Below are 21,590 nucleotides of genomic sequence, written 5' to 3'. Positions count from 1 at the left end.
AGTGACTAAGTACAAGAACATTGCCACCTATTCTAGGCAATTCACTTAGAGTAAAATTCCAAGGTCCTTACTCAAAACCTCTTTCAGTCAATAAGAAGAGATTAGGAACTGCAACTTCCCCTCTTAAAGCTCCTTCAGAAATTATATGAGTCTTTTTGCGGGAAGCTTAAAATCCTAGATATTCCAGAAAAGAAAAGTGAGGCTCCCTTAAGGATCCTGGGACTGTAATTATGCTTCTGCTATTTACACAGCAGTTCAGCCTTTGTTATTTGACTCTATGCTGACAGCACCTACCGGGAGTTCCTTGCTGAAGACAGTCACCCAGAACTGTCAGGTGCCTTGGATAGAAAGTGGTTGTTGTATTCCCCAAAACCTCTACTGCCCCAGATTTCTGCTCTGAGCTCTCTCACTCCCAGTGGTTTACACACGAGTCTGTCCTCTTGGATCTGTGACAAGCAGAAAGCTCTGCCTCAGCAACAGCATGTTTCTTTTTTGTGTACAAGGGAGAGAATTCCTCCTGGACAGCCATTTGACTGCAAAGATCACACAGCACCGTCAGTGGAGTGACTGACATTCTGGATTCTGTTTTTGCCGGGCTGGTGTTCTCATGCTTTTATTTCCAGTAACCTTGAGGAAGAACTGTTAATTAGTAGGGCCAACTGCAAATTTGAAGGAAAAGCCCTTTGGATCAGAAACCCTTGTTGTTCTTTAGTGTAGCAGAAGGGATGGTGGGAGGAAAAGTCCAGCATTACTCAAAAGGAAACCTATGGTTGCTGCCTTGTTGGCTTTGCAGCAGCCCTTTAATAAGAAGTGCCCACCACCTCATCCCTGCAGTCCTGTGTGACCAGAGTCTGTCTGTTGGAATTCAACTGCTCATGACCCACATTCATTCTCGTTAGCATACAGAGGAAGAGCAGGCTATCTTTTATAAATGGAAAACATTATGAATAAATGAATGGGGTTTTATTTCAAGTGAACTTTAAAGATACCAGGAACAAAAGCTATTAAGAGAACAGTGCTTGAAAAGATACAGAAGGTGTCAAGCAGCCCTGCCTTGAAGCAAGGACATGTCAAGACCTTCTGTAATTCTGCATTCTTTTAAGTATTTTAAATACTCTACTCCCTAAGCTGGAGAACAAAGCTTTGTATTGTTGGTTCTTTTGGCTCAGTTCTACAGCTCTGCAACATTAAAATGTTTTAAAGGTTTTCACAGTCATCAGTTGCAGAATCAGGGTCACTTAGTAACTTATTGTATAGTGTATTATCTCTCTGTGCTGTTACAGATCAGTGAGGTAAGCAGTGAAGATGGTGGTACAGTGGCCAGAGAGCCAATGCTCTTTCCTTGCTAGCAGTTTCATAATTTCTGACAAAACTGTTGACTGTGCAGGATAGTTCACATGGATATTGTGAATGTTACTGTCTTCCCCTTCAGTGTGGAATTGGATGAAGGCAATTCGTTCTGCAATTACTCCTGTCATTGAACATGAGTATTTACTTACAAAACAAAGAGGACACCAACAAAATATTTAAGCAGTATCAAGCAAGATGATGTAGCTTGTGTAAAGCAAAATATTGTGATATGCTTTCATGCCTATCTGTTGCCAAGGATGGCTTAAAAAAATACACCAAGAGAGAAGCATTTCTTGCTTTGTTCAAGACCAAATGTGCAGTCAGGAGGAAATACACTGAGTGCCTCTGTGAAAATGGCACTAGGGCATACTTTTTACCAACACTTCAACTGTTCTTCTTCTCCTTAATAAGCTGCAAGGAGCCTACAGGGCAAAGGGCAGTCTGGATGAATGATTTTCTATGATTTTCTATGAGAATATCAGCTTTGCTTCTGGCCACTTTCTTTCCCAGACAGGCAAGGAGTGAGCTGCAGGCAGGAGATAGACAGTCACTGTTATACCTATGCTAACTTAGATCATTTCTTCCAGATGATCTTGGCATGTACAGTGTTATCTAGGGATCACTGGAATTACTGTGATGTGAGATTGACTGCATAGCCTGAAATGGGCTGCAACACAAGGCTTTTCCAAGGATAATGCAAACCTTTGACTGTCTTTTCTAACCAAATGGTTAAATTCTGCTGAACAACAGTTTCCCTGTCTGACTGATCACTCACCTACAAGTTTTGTTTCTCCTCTTGCACTGCCTTTGGCTTCCTGCAGGACTAGTGGAATATCATAGCTATGCATGCAATCTCATGTAACACTTCCGGGAAAAGATTAATGTGGAAAATTTGGCCTTCCACCCAGTCAGCATGAGAAGTCCATTTCTCTTTCCACATCATACATATTACTTGCCTACTTTGACAGTAAATCAGGGACTTCCAAATGTGTTATACGATATTTAACTGAATGTCTTTCCCTATAAAAGATGAGTAAAATCAGCTTGGTACCTGATAATCCCTCATTGAGCTGTGGTGAAAGACTCCTGGCCAAGGATGGAAAGCATGCAATACCCATTAATAAAGATGTCTAAGCTCAGCAGAGGGAAGCTTTTTGTTTCTGCTGGTGTGTAGGAAGCATGGTACCAAAGCACTCACCTGGCAGAAGTATGTGAAGATCAGGAAGTTGTTGGAGAGAAGGAAGTTAAAACTCTGAGACACAGTTTTTTCCCATACTGTACTTCATTACCTCTCAGAAAATTACATGTGACAAGTAAATATCAGCCTTAAAGGCTTATTTTTAAGATCACTGGCTTATTAGGACCAGCAGTGTTAACACAGAGAAAGCACTTGCCTAACTTTAAGCCATATTACATCAAATGTTCTAAAGAATAATACTTTGATGGCCTGTATTTCCTTCTAGACCTGGGGAATACAGACTGAGCACAATCATGCAGCATGCCTTGAGTTGTCCTGTGAAAAGACTAAAAGCAATTAAAGTGCATGGAGATAAATGCTGGTTACAGCAAGTGCTGTGTGCTACCTCACGCTCTGTGCGTCCCAGGAGAAAACACAAAGAGCACCAAGCCCCAACCCCCACCAAGGTGGCTTTGTGCTTATGAAAGTGGTTTGAAAGCTGCTGTGGACCAGTGGACCTAAGGCCCCTGTGCAGGAAATAGCTGCCTGGTTTCTCTGCAGTTTCTGTGCTTATATGACCCCTTCATAGGGAGAACGAGTCCTCCTCAAGATCTGAGTGAACTGTTCAGCTTCATGAAATCATTGATACAAGTCAAGGAAAGGAAACATAGGCTCTGTCCTTTCTTTGACATACAAGCTGCTTAGAAATCTCTTAGGAAAGGAATGAGGTTATTCCTAAGTAGTAGGAGAGGATGTCATTTGGTGACAACACAAGAGCCAAGACAGGAATTGAATTTTATAGTATTTGGAGAGCATACTGAGGAACAGAAAGTCAAATGGCTGTGGCTTGGAAAAAAAAAAAAAAAATTAGCTTTTGAAGGTAAGCCAGATGAGCCTCCAGGGAGTAGCTAACCTCTTGATCTTGTTATCATGAAGCATAAATACAAGAAATGAAAGGAAATTTCTCCTGCAGGGAAGATTACAACACAAGCAGGACTGTCATTAAAAGAAATATAAATTTAAAAGCAGACCCCACCCATTCTTCCAAATAACCATTTAAGGGAAAACTGTGCTTCTCTGAGTACATTATAGCATAGATGCAAGGAAAGAATCCACTCCTAAAGATGTTTTCTAATGTGAACAAATTCATCCAAACCCAGAATGCCACTGAGAGAATCCTTCTCAGCCCAGTGATACAGTGCCTATGGGTAAAGGTAGGATTTTTGTTGGAAAATTTACAGTGTAAGCAACATCTCAAATTCTGTTCTGACAACTCTATTCTAAGTATCAATCTGTTATTAAAAGTTAATTTGTTCTTCTTTAAATTATATTCTGTCCTTGTCCCCTTCCTTGCATTTGTGCCGTTCTGCCTTAACCTGCTTTCCTTACCAATGTTTTTTGGACTGCTTGTCTGATTTCCCATAAGCCTTATTTTCCTTCAGGAAAATACATTCTTCCTTTTATCCTCTAATTCAGAGATTGAAGAGCTGATCCCAAAAGAAGGAATGGGCTGCTTTTGGCTGGCTTTTGTTTTGATTTTATTATTTCTCACAATACCTGAAATTAAATTCAAAGTATAAGGAGATATAAAAGAAGCAATTTTTGTTGTGAATTGATGAAAGGAACATTCACTAATACTCTACCAGTGTGTGGAGGAGGAGGTCTGTGAAACTTAAAGCAGCAGGCTGGGGAAACAATGAATGTCTTTGTAGTGAAAAGCAGAAATACATGTCGTTTTCTGGGAGAAGAGTACTTCAGAAAGAACTATCATCTGTTGGAATAGAACATAAGCAAACCTAGTAAGTTATGTAAAATTATATTTAAGATTTGTTTTGGAGATTGTAAATAGACAAGCTTTGTAGCATTACTTAATAATTTGCTTAGTGGCTAATATCTGGACAGTAACGGCCAAACAGTGTTTAACAGCTTGCCTTCTTATGAGAAATTTTGCTATCAAGTATTAGAGAAACTTGATAATGGGCATCTCCTGTCTTCCAGCAGATTTCCAGCAACCTGTGAACTCAGTCTCTGTACTTTCCATCACAATCCCTTTTGAATATGAGTTTATTCTCCCACTCATTGGTCTTGGTGCTTGTAAGTGCACCTAGTTCTGCCAGGCATCCAGAATGGACAGATTCCTCCCTGGAACTGTGGGGGATGATCAGTGATGCTGGTGTTGTTATCTCTGTTTAGCTTGTGCTACTTTGGTAATGGAGAAGATGATTGCTGCAGATAAGCAATATGGAGCCATGGGAAACTGCACTTCGTGGTTGGGCATCAGACTGACTATGCAGAAATTTTACTTTAGTCCCATGGATAACTGTGCCCTCTTTTTTGCCCCATTTCCCTGTCCTCAGATCAGGGCTAGTGAACACTTACCAACCCCTTCTGCTCCTCCTCAGGATATCAAGTATCAGGCAGGCTTCTTCACTCTCTAACTTCAAGGACTTTGAGATTAAGTCTTTCAAACTGCAGAGGAGTGTTTTTGCCACTCTGATTTTATTTTGGATATTTCAGGTTTGTTGTGGAATTTGTCCTCTAATGACCAGCTGAAGCACCTGTTGGTTAGAGAAGCCCTGCAGACGCTGACCGAAGCTGTACTCATCCCTTACTCAGGCTGGCCAGATCGAGATTACCCAAAGTCAAGTGTTTTACCTGACCCTGATATCTTCTACAATGCCACGGGATGCTTGAGGTGAGCACTCAATCTACCAAATGCTACCCAAAGCAATAGTGATGTTAAAACAGGCCTGCACAGTTACTTTCTTTCTTGTTTTCAATTTTGATGCACTTTACTGTTGTATACCCCTGTAAGTGCCATTTGGACTACCAAAAGACTAAAATATTTGAATTATTAGTTCTGGTGTCACAGATCTTTGATGGGACAACTGAAGTGCCTGTGTATCTGAAATATCCTTTTGAGAGACTGAGAAAGTTATCCTCATGTACAACAATATTGGGTATTAATGGGACCACTGCTTTTTGACCTTTCTGCTAAATATCTTCTGCTCACCTGCTGCAATACCTGCTAAATGCTAGCAGGCTCGGGAGCAGTCCTTTGAGTAGTGAGCAGAATATGCTCAGCAGTGGCCAAGTTGGTCTTTTTTTCTACTCTGCATATAAACCATAACTAATAGGTACATCCAGTAGCATCTCCAAGGACCCTTTAGATAAATGCACAGAGTTCCTCTCAAGACATAATCCCTTCTCATCTAAACAGATGACTTGGAAAAGAGACATGGTACCTAGAAGCACATAAAAGTCTTCAGTTTTCAGCTGCTGCCAAAGATGCTTACTTTGACATATCCTAATCTATACTTAAACTGACTAGAAAGTTATTTAACTTAAATTAAGAAAAAGCCATTTGTTAAACCACAGTAAGCCCTGTCCAACCTTTTGCACAAGTTCAAGCAAGTTGCAGCCACGGAGTGGATGAATAGATTTACAGCTGTGTATTTGCTACTGCAGTCAGCTACTAGGCTCTTGAACACAGAAGCTAGATAGTACAAAGAAACACCAAAGGCCTCAGTGAACACACCCCTAAATGGCTGAAGGATAAAAATCACATCTTCAAGAAAAACTCCTTTAAAAATAACAGTCTGTAGAACTGGAGCCCTTTGTGTTTGTGAGTTCAAAGTCATTGTTCGTTAAATAAGTACACTCATGAGTATCAGGGATGCATGTCTTTTGTTTACACATTCCAAAATGCATGAAAGGACAGTGAGCTCCTTAGAGGAGTAAAGTACAAGTGCAAAGTCATGGCCCGAATTTTTCACACCTTCTAGTACTATACAAGGAATTAAGTTCGAAATTTAGAGGCTTGGGAAGCTGCCCAGTTTTGCCTCACACCTTCCTGCTATGCTAACATGTCCTGTAGCATAGTAGTTGTATATATGGCATTAATTTTTACTGTGTAAACAGCTTTGTGCCTGACTCATGTGGTTTCAGAAGACAAATGAATCGTTAACTATACAAAATACTCAACAATAAGGCACCTTTTCCTGTAGGAACTCCTGTCAGCCCACTAACTACTAATTAAGTTCACCTCTAAGTAATAATTAACTTTTATTTACTATGATGGCTCAAAAGCAAATAAAAAGAAACGTTAACCACCCATAATAAAATCTCTCTAGCTAACACTGGTGGTGTTTAGGAAATGAAAAGGTTGTCTTTTTTCATATTGCTTAGCCCAGGATGCATTTACACAGAAACAGTCTGGCTGCTCCTACATTTGGACTCTGGAACTGTCTCTTCCCTGTAAGCCAACCAATGCAGAAAAAGGATCATTCTCAGGTTTAGCTTGGTATTACTTTATCTGGGATTGTTTCAGCAGCTTGATACAAGTTGTTACGTGAGTTCTTGTAAATTTTGGACTTACCTTACCCTGTACAGAAAAGTCAGTGCTTGGGGCTGCTCCAGAGCTGCAGTGAGCTCTGCAGCCTAAATGAAAAGCCTCTTAAACTGCCCTTAGCTAGGTGCTCAAGGATGCATTACTTATCTTATAAATATGATGTCCATATTCTAGTCCTCATTTTTAAGAGCTTCAACACTGAAAATTATAATTAAAACAAGAAGGGCTCTAAAATTCCCAGGTGAAGGTGATCTGCAAGACTGCAGCACAGAATTAGTTTCTGGCACAGAATAGTTTTTAATAAGGCTTATCCTCTTTGTACAGGCCAAATAGTTGAGATTTTTAAGATTAATCAGTTTGCATCTCTTTATTGGAAATGGATGCCCCTCCCAGATTAGGTCACTAGAAGTATTCCTTCCTTATGTATTAATTAAAAATTAATCTCTGCATGAATAAATGCTGAAAACTTAAAAAAGAGCATACCACAAAGTAATAAAATTGTGCACTGAGGGAATGATGTTGCTAATGAAGATGTTAAAAGAGTATATTTATTTGCTAGAATATAAATCTGTAATTAGTCTTCCCTTTTGTAATACTAACATATTTGTTGTGCACGCTGATAAAGTCTATAGCCTGCAGCTTCTATTACAGGGTAAAAATAGTACTTTGAAGTGCAATACATTATGCATAGTGCAGTACTTAGCTATAGGAGAATGCCAGAACTTATTTTCAAAAATTTACATACGCCTATTGACTGAAAGGGACACCCACAGTCCAAATCTAACACTGGCATCTGGTGTGGGTGTGTGCACTGTGCCACACAGTTACCAACTCATAAATCAAAGCTCTCTTCCTCCTCCTTGACAAAAGTTCAGGAGGAGAAGTGAATCCACTCTAGCAGATAATATTGCAGGTACTTTCAAACACTGGAATGAGTGAATGAGCAGACCAATCCCTGTCCTGCTAACCAGTTATTGCCAGACATATTGTGGAGTCTTGAATCTTGGCTGCCTGTGTCAGTGTTTGCAGTCACTGATAAGGAAGTCTGACGTTAGAAGGATTTGTTAATCCCGTTCTCTAGGTCTGTGTTTTGTCTTAAAACCATGTCAGAAGCAAAGCTTTACAGAAATCACGGGTCACAAAACTTAACACAGGAAAAAGAAGCTGTGTACGCCACAGAATTCTGCACTGGCAGCTAGAATAAGAAATAGTATTGTTCAGTAGTGAAATGTGATAAAAAGCACTATGCCCTGAACAGGCAGAGTCAGTCAAATGAACAGACTTCACTGGTTGCTTGACAATAAGCTGAACAAGTAAAATTGGTGTATTACGCTATCTCCAGGAGTATTACAGACATTTGCAGATAAGTTCTGTTGGATTGTAAAGGTAAAGTCACTTTTTCTTGGTCTGAAAGTCCTATACGTAAAAGTTCTGTCTCCAGTTCTGACACAAATGGGTAAAAATCTTCAGTCTTCAAGATACTTCCCCATATTCCTTCTCTGTGTCTGAAGGGATAAGATACCAACAGCATGCAGAATATATGGTTTTAAATATTATTTATATGCAGTGAATCTCTGGCATGACTCTTCCTCTGATTAAAAGGAAGGCTTAGTAGAAGGCTCTTTGTATTACATCTTGAAAGCTGATAAATTATCTTATTCCATTTTTATCTTGAAATACCTGTTCCCGAAAGTTCTACAGTGCAGAACTCCAAATTTATCTTTAGTCGTCACACTTCCTCCTGCAAAACATTTCATTTAAGTGTTGGAGCTCAGGGTCAAAACTGCTGTACTTAATTACAGAGCCTTCCTGTTTAATTGCTCTGGAACTGAAGCATCCAATACCCCTTTGTATAGCAGCTCAAACTTGTAATGGAAGCTTCTAAGAGAGAACCTAGTTTTTCAAAACTTTATAGACAACTATCTCCAGAAAAGTCAGCTATGCTCTCTGTTACTGGTTCCCCAACCAGTTAAATAAAAGTAATGCTTCCTTTTCATTATTATTTTTGACACTTTGTCTATCCCAGCTCTTGTTTTAGCTTTTTTTTTTTTTTTTTTTAATTACACACTGACCCACAGGACAGTGTAAAGCTTTATTTGGAGGAAGTAGTATCATTACACTTCAAACCAGGAGGCTGCATAAAAATCTTCTTCCCTTTGCTCCAGAGAGAAGTGAAGCCAAAGCTCTCACCGTGTGTTGAAAAGCGTGATGGCAGCTCAAACTTGTAATGGAAGCTTCTAAGAGAGAACCTAAAACAAATGACTAATGATAACAAGTCTTTGAACCAAGGCCTCTTTGCAAAGCATTGCTACTCCTTGAAGTTTATTTCCATCCATTCTTATCTTCTCTTGCCTCCTCTTCAGTTTATCTGCTCCCCCAATTCCTGAGAGGAATTTTGTTATTTCCAGCAAGCATCTTGCAGCTTGGCGCCTCTGGTTACTAAGTAGATCCTAGATACCTTTCCCTCCTTGATGAAGTTTTGAACTGTGTAAGGCATGCAGGGAATAGAATTTCCCAAACTACTTCAGGAAATTGTTGTCTGGTAATTGAATGAGTCCCAGGAGCAAAATCCCTCCTCTTATCAGTTATGCGGATCATTCACAGCAGTTCAAAAACCTTTTCCAACAATCGGTGTATGACTCAGTGTTGGCTTAAAGGGAGTATTCCTTTCATTCGGTGCCATTTGCAAGCTAATTGAACATTATATTACCATCATTCTGTTTCTTTCAAAGTCATGCTTGATTTTACTATGTCATATTTCTTTGCATTTACCTCGCATCTGTGGATCAAAATAATATTTCCCAGTAGGGAATTGGCTGATCCTCCCCAAATGCCATGAGAACATAGGCAAACAGCTATTTTGGTTACAAATGTAGTTGCAGCATGCGTGAGTGCAAGAGAGAACAGAAGAAGCAAATGTAAGATGAGATAAATGAGGCACATAGATAGATGAAATGCATCCACATTAGCATGTGGTATAGTTTGAGCATGTCCCCAGGATTACCACATTTGAGCATGCCAGAAGTCCGAGATTTTTAATATTTAGGTGATGCCAAAATTTGAGTTCTGAGTCATTTAAAGAGACCAGCCCTGCAAGCACTAGTCTCCCTAAGGCTGCACTCTTCCAACCCTTCAGGGCCAATGGAGGGTTGAAATATCAGAAATTGGGCAGCAGAAGAGCTTCTCTATGAGAAGGCTCTTGATTTTTACTCCAGCTGATCCTTGTTTCATGGATCTGTTTATATCAGAGCACTTTTGATAAAATGCAAATAAAACAAACTTGCACAGCAGACTTTAAGATTTCTAGGTAGCCCTGAAGTCTCCCCATAGCAGTTGCCATGAGTCACAATGCTGGGCCAGCCCAACCACAGCAATTGCCCAAGCACTGAGTATTTCAGGGCCTCCAGGAACTCCACTACAATAAAGTCCAGCTCCTGAGCTCAGAGGGAGCCATTCCAATTGTCAGGAACCTCAAATCCTGGGAAGCCAAGATGAAGTCAATTTTGAAATTTTCTAAATCGCCATTGTTTTAAAAAGTTTTTCTTTTACATTTCTGTGACACTTCTCAGAAACTTCTTTTTTCTTCCCAATCTAATAACATTTTTATTTCCTGGAATTTCTCCAGCTTCAATTAGCAAACGAACTGAAGCTGTCCAACTGAGGTTTTGCCTGAAATGCTCTTCTCTGACCCTGTTTAGAGTAAGGTGGTTACAGCTATGTTTGGGTGAGTGGAAGAGCAGGAACTCTTCCCTTCCCAACCCATGTTGTGGTGATAAGGAAACGGGGAAAGGTGGAGAATGGGGTGGCCATGTGTGTATAGACATGCACACAGACATGCACTGATATCTGTTGCTGGATGAACAGCTGAGCATCAACTTCTTAATGAAACAGAGTCTGGTAATTAATTTCCTTTGCAGAACAGGACAGTGCCCTCAATTAAGGCTCTTCTCCACCTCCTGAGCTATAAAAGCTGTTTGCCTCACTATATTCATGCTAAGACAGCAAGTCCAGGGCAAAGCTTCTCCTTGCACAAACATTCAGCATGACCAGTTGTAAAAAGTTCAGGGGGTTTCAGAATAATGTACTGGGACAAAACTAAATACCACGTCAGCTGAAGTGTCTTTGGCAAGGGAAATTCCACACTTATCTCTAACAGTATTTTTAGTCTATGTGCCTTAGGAACTATTTTTGCTATGTGCTAGAAGGGCTATAACATGTACATTTCTGTCAGCATAGCCATAAACATATGAAAGCATCACATGCCTCGAATGTGACATATATAGGTAAAATTACATTCCAAAGTGATGCCTATAGTAGGCCATATTGAGGAATCTGAATATTGATTCTGCAATACATAATTTCATGAGAGAATAGAGAACTCATAGATAGAGACATTATGAACATTATGACCTAAAGTAAAATTATAATTACAGAGCACTAGTATTTAGTCTAAGCATGTGCTTTCCAGGGGTGGAAAAAAAAAAACGTAGAAGTGAAATGACAATATATAAAATGCTACGTTCATTTTACAGTCATAAGCCGTGGGAAAGTTTAAAGCTGTACCTTATTAGCTTTGTCAGTAATAAAATAATAAACACTGATTTCTAGTGGGTAAAGTAAGCATGCAAAGTAAGCAACCTGAAAGTATCTAAAGAAACATGTCCCTTTCCGGTTTTGATGCTCAGGTTGGGTTATATTTAATGTTATTTCAAACAAAGAAGCTGGAATGTGCAGTCTTTTGGCCAGCGGAGCTGCAGGAGTCCAAAATAATGAGGTCTGGGTTTATAACTCCAGCATTCCATAACTCAGACCTTGTTGAGTTGTAAAAGTAATTACACAACAAAATTTTAAGTGTTGTTACTTCCCTGGAAATCAGTATCTTATTTAGAGCCTAGCTTCAAGCAGCAAGGGTGTGTTTGGTTTTTCATGACTTTTTAAATCACTTTTGTAATTCATTTTCAAGTTGCACTTGGGTTACTCCAAAGCACAGAAAATGTTACATGAAAGCCTGGCAAACAGTGCCTTCTTTTGGGTGTGGAGGAAGCAGAAAGCCTGCAGAGAAGTGTCTGAGGCACTGTGGTTGAACAGCACGAGGCATCTGCTGAAGGCATCTGGCATTTCCCTCTCAGACTGAGCAGCTTCTATGGCTTCAGCTTTTACCTGCTTAGATGCCAGCAGCTTCTCTGGGAAGCTGGGAATCAGCTGAGCACAGGACAGTTTTCTCCTCTTCCCTGTCTCCCACTGCTGCTCTGGCAGCCACCTCACCATTCATCCCCGCAGCGTCTTGCCCAGCAGTGGGGCCAGGCTGCTGCTCCAACCTACCAGTCTGGCTGCATTCAAACCCCCTCCTACTCGATAGCATTTTCCCCTGAAGCATTTCCACAAGCGCCTGAACTGCCATGTGAACGTGGCCCTGTAAGTGACATCGGTTTTCTTCACATGTTAATGTAGAGATGTTGCTAAAACTCTCAGAACAATTGCTGTTTATGGGTTATCTTGAATCAAGAACTGGTTTGGTGTAGGTAAATTACTAAAGGACCTTTGTGTGCATGGAAATTTTTACAGCTGTCTTTCCTCTGTTATTTTGACATAGGCACCGTCCTAAATATTAAAAATATAACTGAAAATAGAATAATGAAAAAAATCCCAGGTTTTTCTGTTCAGGTTTGTTTAAAAATATTTAACTCAACTTTGAGATGAAAATTGGAGTCAGATCGTACCTTATGCATCCAAACACAATGGTTTGTTTTCCTGGTGTATTTGCTTTTTTTCTGGGAGTGTGCTGAAGTGAAAGTTTAAACTTAGAAGAGGCTCAGATTGTCTTACAGCCCTGAAGAAAGGAAGCAGTCAACCTTAACTTCAGTGTTTTTAAGATTTAGCTGGAAAAGCTTGTCAGAGTAGCACAGAAAAATATCTTTGACTAAATCTCTTCTTACCAACCTATTCCTTCCTGCACAGAAACATGAGCTCTGCCGGCCCAGAAGGAAGGAAAAAGATGAGAGAATGTGATGGCTTGATTGATTCTCTTGTGTATTATATCCAAGGAGCTATTGCAGACCATGAGCCTAATGACAAGGTACTCTTTGAGATGAAAAGTGTATTCCTAGGGGAAATTGCTAAGTGAATGTTTGTTGTTGTTGTTGTTGTTTAGAAACCAGTGTTCAGAAAGTGTTGTGATGTAACTGTTTCCAGGGCTTTTAAAATTGCCACCAAATGTGAAAGTCCAGTAAGAAGCTTTTGGAAGTATTTTTATCCTGCTATCTAAAAGAATAGTACCTTAGCACTGGGAAAGCATTTTCAGAAACACCAGAGAGAAAGGTAGAAACTTCTGTCTTCTTTAAAAAAGTGAGATAAAGTCACAGCTGTCAGAGATACTAAGACACAAAAGAGTCAGATGTTACCTTTTCAGTTGCCTCAGGGAGCTAGCTCGCTAGAAGCTTAAAAATTTAATCTGGTTACTCACCTGTATATTTAATGCTATATACCCCGTAGGAAATGAGAACCTAAATCCTTTTGGCAGTGTGGTGGCAGTGTAATTAAGGAGCTTGCATCATTTAGAATGGAATTAATTTTCCTAAGTGTTTTTTTAGAAGTTATACTTGCCGCCTAAGCCAGTAACTACAAGGACACGGACACCTCCAGACACCAGTTTATCTCGTTCTCTTCCTCCCACCATTGGCTGCAGATGAACCCTGAACACAGCTTAGACTAGATGCTTGTCTTTTAGCTGGATGAGAAGACCAGCCTCCACTTATGACAAAGTTATCTGCAGCCTGCGAGGCACTTCTAGCGTGCCTGCTGTAACTTGTGCCATGTAGTGGTAATTACTGCTCTTTTACAGCTCTATTCTAGGATTAGTTGCTTGAGCATCTCCTTGTATTCAGTGCCATTAGCTTCAGGGAGAATCCAGCGCGTTACACTTGTGCCAATAGCTCCTTGTTGCATTCTGTCTTAAAATCTCTCATTCCTTTTTTACTTTCTAAAAAGGAGGAGCTGGTAATAAAGCCATTTACCATAGACTCGTCACTCAGAAATTGTAGACCTGACCTTAGCCATGTTCAGAAAGGAACATCTTATTTAAAAAAGCATTCTACCACAGGAAAAAAACTTCATCCTTAGGAAAGATACAAAGCTTTGCTGATGCTACAGCAAGGTTTGTACACGATCATCTTTACTCTTAAGCACTTAAATATTTCTTGGCACACTCCTGGTCTGTGTCAAATAGCACTCGCCCAAACACTTCCTAGGCACAATTCAGGAATTATAATGTCCCAGGACCATTTCCAGCAGGCATGCACTCCACTCCAAATGCAAGCCCTGTGTGCCAGCTGGCCTCAGCGCTCAGGAACATCCCAGGGCATGTTTAATTTATCAGTGTAAATGCAGTCTTGTGGATCACTGGCATGAAGCCCAGCTCTTCCATAAGGCATTAGAAGCTCTGCAGTTAGTTGTTGAAGATCCAAAAATGAAAGCTTTTCCCATGTCTGTACATGTCCCTTCAGTGCATGCCAAATCTTTCAATTTCTATTCTTTTGTTATTTTAGGCCACAGAAAACTGTGTGTGCATTCTTCACAATCTTTCCTACCAGCTAGAGATAGAGCTCCCTGAGAGCTATGCCCAGAGCATATATGTGCAAAGAAGAAATATTTCTAGCAACGATAAAACACCAGGCTGTTTTGGAACACGGAGTAGAAAAGTAAAAGAGGTAAAGTGCATGTTTAGTTACATCTCGTTTGGTTAATCAGTCAAAGTAACCTCTGGAGAATAAGACTGTAATCTACCTGACAGTCTGTTATTGATGTGTCCAATACCATGACACTTACTTGCCCCAAAAATGCAGATTTATTGATAGTCCTACTTGACACCAATTATCTCTTTCAGCTGCTGCTGGTGACACTGACATATAAAAAGCACTGTTTCCTTAGCTGAGGAATACAGCCACTGGGTTTCATCCCCTCTGATGGATCCAAGTGGTATCTGTGCCACGTACGGCAATTGTGCAAGTGCCTTACCAATGGATGCGTGTTGTGATGGTTCTTTCACCAGTGAAACCAGCTCAGAATGATTTGCCACTGCCACAACGTGCTGGGTTTTGGGCTATCTCAGGACCTCTTCTTTTCAGTGCCATGTGGTACAGATCACTAATACTCTGACAACTGGGAATAGTTGGAGGGAAAACAGTACTAGGGGATAGCAAAGCAAAATAAAAAAGATTGATAACCCTCCTCCATCTATTGGTTTTGCTGGAGTATATTGTGCCTTCCATCTACAGTACAGCTAGCTGTCCATTTCTGTTTCTCCTTGATCTCAGCCCCTAACATCAGTTGCTGAGAGATGAGAAACAACTTCCCCCATACCTATGTCCTTTATTTTTTGATTGAGTGGCCAGTATCATTAAATATTGAAATTTTACACATTATTATTTGAGCTCACATCTTGACAATCAGCAAATAATCTCGTCCTAGAGAGTTACAAAATGGCTAGTTTAGCTTGTGATGCATTAAGTCAAATAAGGTCACTCTAAAGGCTTTATCTGTTTACATGTTTAGAAGCACCAGGACACCCCACTACCTGAGGAAAAGAGCAATCCCAAAGGTGTTGAATCACTCTGGCATTCTACACTGATTAGGATATATCTCTCCTTAATAGCGAAGAGCACCAGAAACTACACCCAGGAAGCATCCCTGGGAGCTCTTCAGAACCTCACTGCTGGCACTGGACCAGTAAGTGTTTTTTTCTTTTTTCTGATCGTTTAGTTGTTAATGTGAATGCATAGAGTTCAGGGCTGCAGTGCAACACGCCCACTGCACTGAGCTCAAATAATCACTGACAAGTCACTGGCTCACTGACATCGTCAAGGAAATTGAAGAACATTGGAGGGAAAGTCACAACCAACTTTGCAATGTTTTCTTGCTTGGCAAACATGGGCCCTGCTTCTTCTCACTCTGTGCACATCTCCATGTGTGGAATTTGCTAATTCATTACACAGTGGGAGGGATGAGCAGATGTTAAAAGCACCAAAAAAGTCATTTTGTGGAACATAGTCCCGTGTGGAGAGGAAGGCTCTGCAGCAGCAGCAGCAGATCACTTTTGTGGTGAGGAAGCTAATGACTCTGCCTGAGGAACCGGCCAAAGAGCACATGGGAGAAAGAAGGCTCAAAACTTCTTTTATAGCACCTTCCTTTTCCATGGCAGCTCATAGGCAGCTCTGAATTGAAACTCTTTTAAACGTGCTTAAATTGATGTAGAGAACCTGCTGTGGGGGGTTTCCTGAGGCCGTACATTCACGGTGATGACACAGTGTTGCCACGTGTCCTTTCACAGATGCCATTTGCGGTGGCCCGGACTGTTGTTCAGAAGGCAAATGGCCTTCCAAGCATCCGAACTATGCTGCATGTAAGTCACCCTGCAGTAAAGAAGACAGCAGTGTCACTGCTCAGGAACTTGTCTCGCAACACCTCTCTGCAAAATGATATAGGTGAGCAAAGACTGGCTTTGTCTCTCGGGCGCTCTCTGCTCTCTTTACCTTCAAGTTTCCTTCTTTAGGAGAAAAAAGAAATGCTCCAAAAAAATCTGATCCGTGTGAGTTGAGTAGATCTTTACACCAGATACTTGCAGCCATTTTACAGGGTTTAAAATGAAGAGTTTTGCCTAAGGAGGACTTTCACCTCAAGTTTTCTCTATATTGTGTATTCCTCGTCAAATACTTCCATAGGTGCTATCTTCAAAAGTACATAATGGAAGTGAAATCTATGCAGATTTGGAGAGGGAGTTTTTCTTCTGCTTAAAATAGGGTAAAGGAAGGTGAGTGCCAGCTTCTGTGCTGCCACAGCTATGTAATGCTTTGCTAGAAATCACAGACCATCTCTAATTCTTCTAGCAAAGGTCACATTTTCTTCTATTAGACACAAAACTTTGGAAGCTTGCAGCTCACACAGTTTTCCTGCAAAATGTTTTTGAGAATGGAAGCTAGAAGATGCTATAGAAAAAATAATTTTAAAGGATCTTATTTCTAAATAGAAGCCGTTTCTATTCTGAATATTCTCATTTCAATTTAATGTGTATTTGAAATTTTTTCCTACTGATAGGATAAAATGAATTCACATAATTTGTTGTCCTTTTCTGTGTTCCCACCAAAGGGAAAAGGGGAAATTACAGGCATACAAAAGGTTGACAGGGCAGATTAACCTCCAGAATTCTGCAGAACAGTCCCCTGGGCACTGTTTAATCCTTAGAGAACATTCCCTATTAATGAAAATATTATAACATGTTGTTGAGGTGATTTGAAAGGGTAATCCATATGGTGTTAAAATTTACAAGTGGTGAATCCCCCGGACAGAATAGAAATTAAACTGACAAGAAGCTGGGATTTCATCATAAAAAATAATTTATGAAAGAGTGTGGGAAAGATATAGAATGGCACAAAGATGTGGAGACAGATGCTTCATCTTGCACATTCACAGTCATTTTCTTACCTCACCCACAGTAGAAAGAACTGGGGGAATTTCAGGCAAACCTTTTCTCCATGATAAGGTATTCTTTGTGATTGACTTGAAAGCATGTGTGAATTCAGGTCAAATTCCTAAAAAAACCTGTGTTTAAAGCACATTGGGAAAGGCATGCTGTTTTCTAGATATGTGTCTACATTCATGAAGCTTTCTGAAAATTGCGTTTCTTGATTTACTGATGGAGAAAAAAATGGACTATCATGTGTGACATAATTGCTTGAACCTTGTCACCCATCTGGAGGAATGAACAGGCTGGTCAAAGCGATGACGTGTTTCTTGGGTAGGGATGGACCTCAGAATATGATATTATTCTTAAATAAACAGTTTACACACTGGCTCAGAAAGCTGTGCTGCAGTCACCCTTTCTCAGTTTGGTGTCTATCACTATACCCATGATTACCTCTAGGACTCCAGAGGTTTCCCTGGGAAGCGGCTGCCTGCTGCTGGCACATGCCTAGTGACTTCACTACAGCACGTGAGGCAATAATGTATTGTGTATGAGGCAAGTCTGATTTAGTGTGGATGCAGCTTAACCTAAATTGCAGGCATGTAATGCAGGTACGAAACCGTGACTGTTGTGGGAGCACACAGCACCCTGCTAGGTGAGAATGGGAGGAACAAGGTAGGACCCCTGCATAAACCTGCACCTGTTGGTAATGGAATTGCTTGTCTCTCTTCCAACTTGAAGCCAGAGAAGTTTTGCCTGATTTGGTCGCAGTACTTCCCGAGTCTGTCCCAGGGTCTGACATTGCCTGTGAAACCACAGCGTCCATCTGCTACACCTTGTACAACCTGACGCAGAGCAGCTCGCACAATGCACGGCTTCTCCTGAGTACTGATGGCCTGCCCAAGATTATTGCCATCAGCATGAATGACAGGTAAGGTGGACAAGAAGTCTTACCCTCTTCCTTTTTTCTCCTGGGGAAAAAAAAAAAAAAAAAAAGCTGCAACCTCTCTGCCACCTGGGGAGAAAAAAACCCTTTGTCTCAAGGTACAGGGCAGCTTAAACAAGCAATGTGAATAGAATTGCACATATTGGGAAATAAAGAAAAATCTCTTACAACTCTTCCATCCTCAGCTAAATTCACCGTGTTTCAGAATTTTAAGTAACTCCTCAGAAGATAACTGCACAACATTACCTATATTCTGATACATGTAGTGATTAACCATCAAATCTTGCTTGTACCCCAAAAGTTTCTGTCTTTCCTGTTATTTGTAACACACTCCTGATAATCTTTAGCAGTAAAGTGCTGAGATACTTTTATAAAACTGATAGACCTGTATTTTAAAATAATTTATAAAGTAGCATTTTAGAGAATAGAATCAAAATTTAATCATTCTTTAATATGTAATCACGTGCAATCAGTATTTACTCAAAAGATAATTAATGTTTTAAGAATACGAATAATGATGCTGCTTGCCTTCCTCTCCTCTCTTCTTACAAAATGAACGAGGAAATGCATCTCAGTAAAGGAGGCCTCATGAGGCTCCAAGTAGTTTAAATCCTGTCTAACTAACCAGAGATTCTACCTACTGGAAAGATTCTTTCAAACGCTGAGTGTATTTTTCACAACCGAAAATTAATAGTGCTCTAAGATGTAGCCTACAAAGTACTTGGTTTTGCCCTAATTTTGAAGAATGAGTGATGCCTGGAGGCTTGTTTCATTTTTTTCAGTAATCAGGACAGCATGAAACATGCTACTATACCTAAAGAACAGCAAAGCAACATTTAGGAGCAGAGAGAGACAGGACAAATGCTGCGAGGTTACATTTGCTGAAGTCTGTACATGCACTGTGATTATGACTTGGAAATTTAAATATGTTTTATCATTCTTTTTGCAAAATTGCAGTAACATGTTCAGCAAAGCTAGCAGGGCTGCTTCAGTCCTCCTCTACTCCCTGTGGTCTCATACTGATCTCCACAACGCTTACAAAAAGGTAAGATCTGGGTTAGACCAAACACACAGAATCTGTCCTTTCAGACCTAGAACTCTCTCATTTGTCCTCTGGGGCCCTTAGAAACTCTGCACATCTAAGCATCAGTAGGATTTCAAGTGGTCTCTGAATTTGTTTTTCCTATTGCTTATACTGCCTTAGTAATGCATGGCCTTAATTTTTGCTCACCTATGTTCATGTTCCCTCCCTCTGTGGTTTTAAATCCACTGCCAAAGTTTGTGAAAACTCTTTCTGCTTCCTGTCAGAAGTGTCAGATGGTTAGAAGTGATGCATAGTAGGTGACCATCCACCGCTGACTGAACCAACCTGGCACAGAGGGTGTAAAGTGCCAGCAAAAACAAAGGCAGGGTGAGACAGCTTCCTGCTTTGAAACCAGACCAGTTTTATTCTCCTTATTTGCACGATCTGGTAGCCCATGTGTAGGCAAAAAGCTAGGGCCTGGGAAAGGTGTTGGCAAATATTTACTGCCGTAATCAAAATCAAACAAGAAATGACCAGCATGAGTCAGACAACAAACCGGTTTGTTTCTTCTTTGGTTTTTTTTTTTCCTCAAGCTCTGTGACTGCTTTTTCAGTGCACAGCCACGTTGAATTCAACCTACTTACCTTCACTCTGCATTTCAAACTGTTTTCAGTCCTGGTTTGTTTGCTGTTCATAATTGTCACCTAAAATTCCCTATAACCTAAAACTATCCCATGTTCTCAAGGAAGCCTTCAGCATTTATTAGTTGGCTGTTTCTTTTTGTAGATTTTTTTTGTTGAAATTTGCTCTAAGAAAGTTACTTAGCATAGTGTGTTTTCATGGTGTTGCATCACACTCAGCAGTATACTTCCCCACAAGCCAGAAATCGGTTCTCAAGAATGTACCCATATAAATTCTTAACTAGATTTTGTCGTCCCTGGTTTTTTACAACTACATTCCTGACTTTATTGTACAGCAATATGGTATGAATTTTCTGAAGTCACTGGTAATTTAGGTATGCCTATAAGACACATATGTCAGATGTGAGTTCCAAAAAAAATCCGATTACTTGTTGTTCCTGTGCAAATCAGCTCCCTTAGAGACACCAAGTATGGCACTGAAAACTGCAGACCACCTAATGCCTAGACATTTTTGAAAAGTCAGGCTGATGAGCAACAGAAATTACTTGATCAAATGAGGTGGATAAAGCCCTGAGTCATTTTGGCATCAGCCTGTACTGTTTGTTCCGATAAGATTAATCTCAGCTGGCATTAGTCACCTAAGAGCCAGGAGTCTGTAGAGCTGAGCTAGAAGAACAGACTCCTGGTGCAGTCAGTGGAGAGAGTTAAGCAACTCCAATTATTCATCTCACCTGTCTTAGACTAAATGGAGATGTGACTGTCTCTTCAACTTGTAGAGGACTCTGCATGGACTCTACCATGGCTCCCTATCTAGCTTGTAGACAGCTACCTTGCAGAATCAGCACAGAAGATAATGGATAATTCTGTTTCTTTCATTCCAAAGGCTGACTTTAAGAAGGCGGATTTCATCAACACCCGGACCACAAAAGCCTATAACTCACTAAGAGATTGAATCAGAACATAGCACCACTGAAGACAAACGAGATCATACATCAGTTAACGTAATTATCTTCACATGGTTGGTGTTGCCACTGTGAACCAGGAAGTATCTCAGAAAAAAAGAAATTACGATTTTATATAAAGACTTGAGTGATTTTTGGGAGTTTTTAGTCCTAATCACCTTGTTGTCACTGTATATATCAATATAAGAATAACCAAAGATGGATTCTTCAGGATGTCTGAGGTGAAGTTTCATCCAGGTTTACCACTAGTCAGAGCTCCAGATGACTGCCTTTGATCTATGCAGAGAAGTTTGAAATGCTGATTGGCAGCAAAGGCTTTTCAGACTGTTTTGTACAAATAGTTTTCTACAGTGAATAAGCATCAAGTGCACTGCTCAGGACTTAGTAGTCTTTCACCCTCTTTTTTTTTTTTTTTCCACAAGCTAAATAAGAATCTCCAGACTCCATGTATGCACAAGAAGCTGTTTCGCTACCTGCTTTATAAAAGCACCAATGAAGTTAAAATTATTATTTTTGTACTGCTTGTATTCATGGGCTCACTGGTTCTTAAGCCTCTTTTCCTTGAGATTTCATCAGCAACAAAACTGATTTTACATACATTTTATCATCTCTCACTCCTCTCATCCTCCCTCACCTGGCTGTTGTAATTTGTGTCCAGATGGGGTTTTAACTGGAACCACTGG

The 21,590-nt window shown here is 40.3% G+C and overlaps 1 protein-coding gene across 1 annotated transcript in view; it reads left to right on the top strand.

Annotated features, from left to right (window-relative positions):
• Nucleotides 1-20,987, top strand: part of PKP2 (plakophilin 2) — a 40,373-nt gene extending 19,386 nt beyond the window's left edge. The window contains exons 6-13 of the mRNA XM_027894226.1: nucleotides 5,045-5,222; nucleotides 12,837-12,954; nucleotides 14,423-14,584; nucleotides 15,429-15,602; nucleotides 16,204-16,357; nucleotides 18,076-18,265; nucleotides 19,238-19,325; nucleotides 20,829-20,987. Coding sequence (XP_027750027.1) covers nucleotides 5,045-5,222; nucleotides 12,837-12,954; nucleotides 14,423-14,584; nucleotides 15,429-15,602; nucleotides 16,204-16,357; nucleotides 18,076-18,265; nucleotides 19,238-19,325; nucleotides 20,829-20,897 — 1,133 coding nt within the window. The 3' untranslated portion in view covers nucleotides 20,898-20,987. The remainder of the gene's footprint in view (nucleotides 1-5,044; nucleotides 5,223-12,836; nucleotides 12,955-14,422; nucleotides 14,585-15,428; nucleotides 15,603-16,203; nucleotides 16,358-18,075; nucleotides 18,266-19,237; nucleotides 19,326-20,828) is intronic.
• Nucleotides 20,988-21,590: the final 603 nt, after the last annotated feature.

This window comes from Empidonax traillii, unplaced genomic scaffold (assembly GCF_003031625.1).
Source record: "Empidonax traillii isolate 1590-97213 ecotype Southwest subspecies unplaced genomic scaffold, ASM303162v1 scaffold421:size509273, whole genome shotgun sequence".
Lineage (NCBI taxonomy): Eukaryota > Metazoa > Chordata > Aves > Passeriformes > Tyrannidae > Empidonax > Empidonax traillii.
Note: the sequence above shows the minus strand (reverse complement) of the source record. Positions and strands in the feature narration are given on the sequence as shown.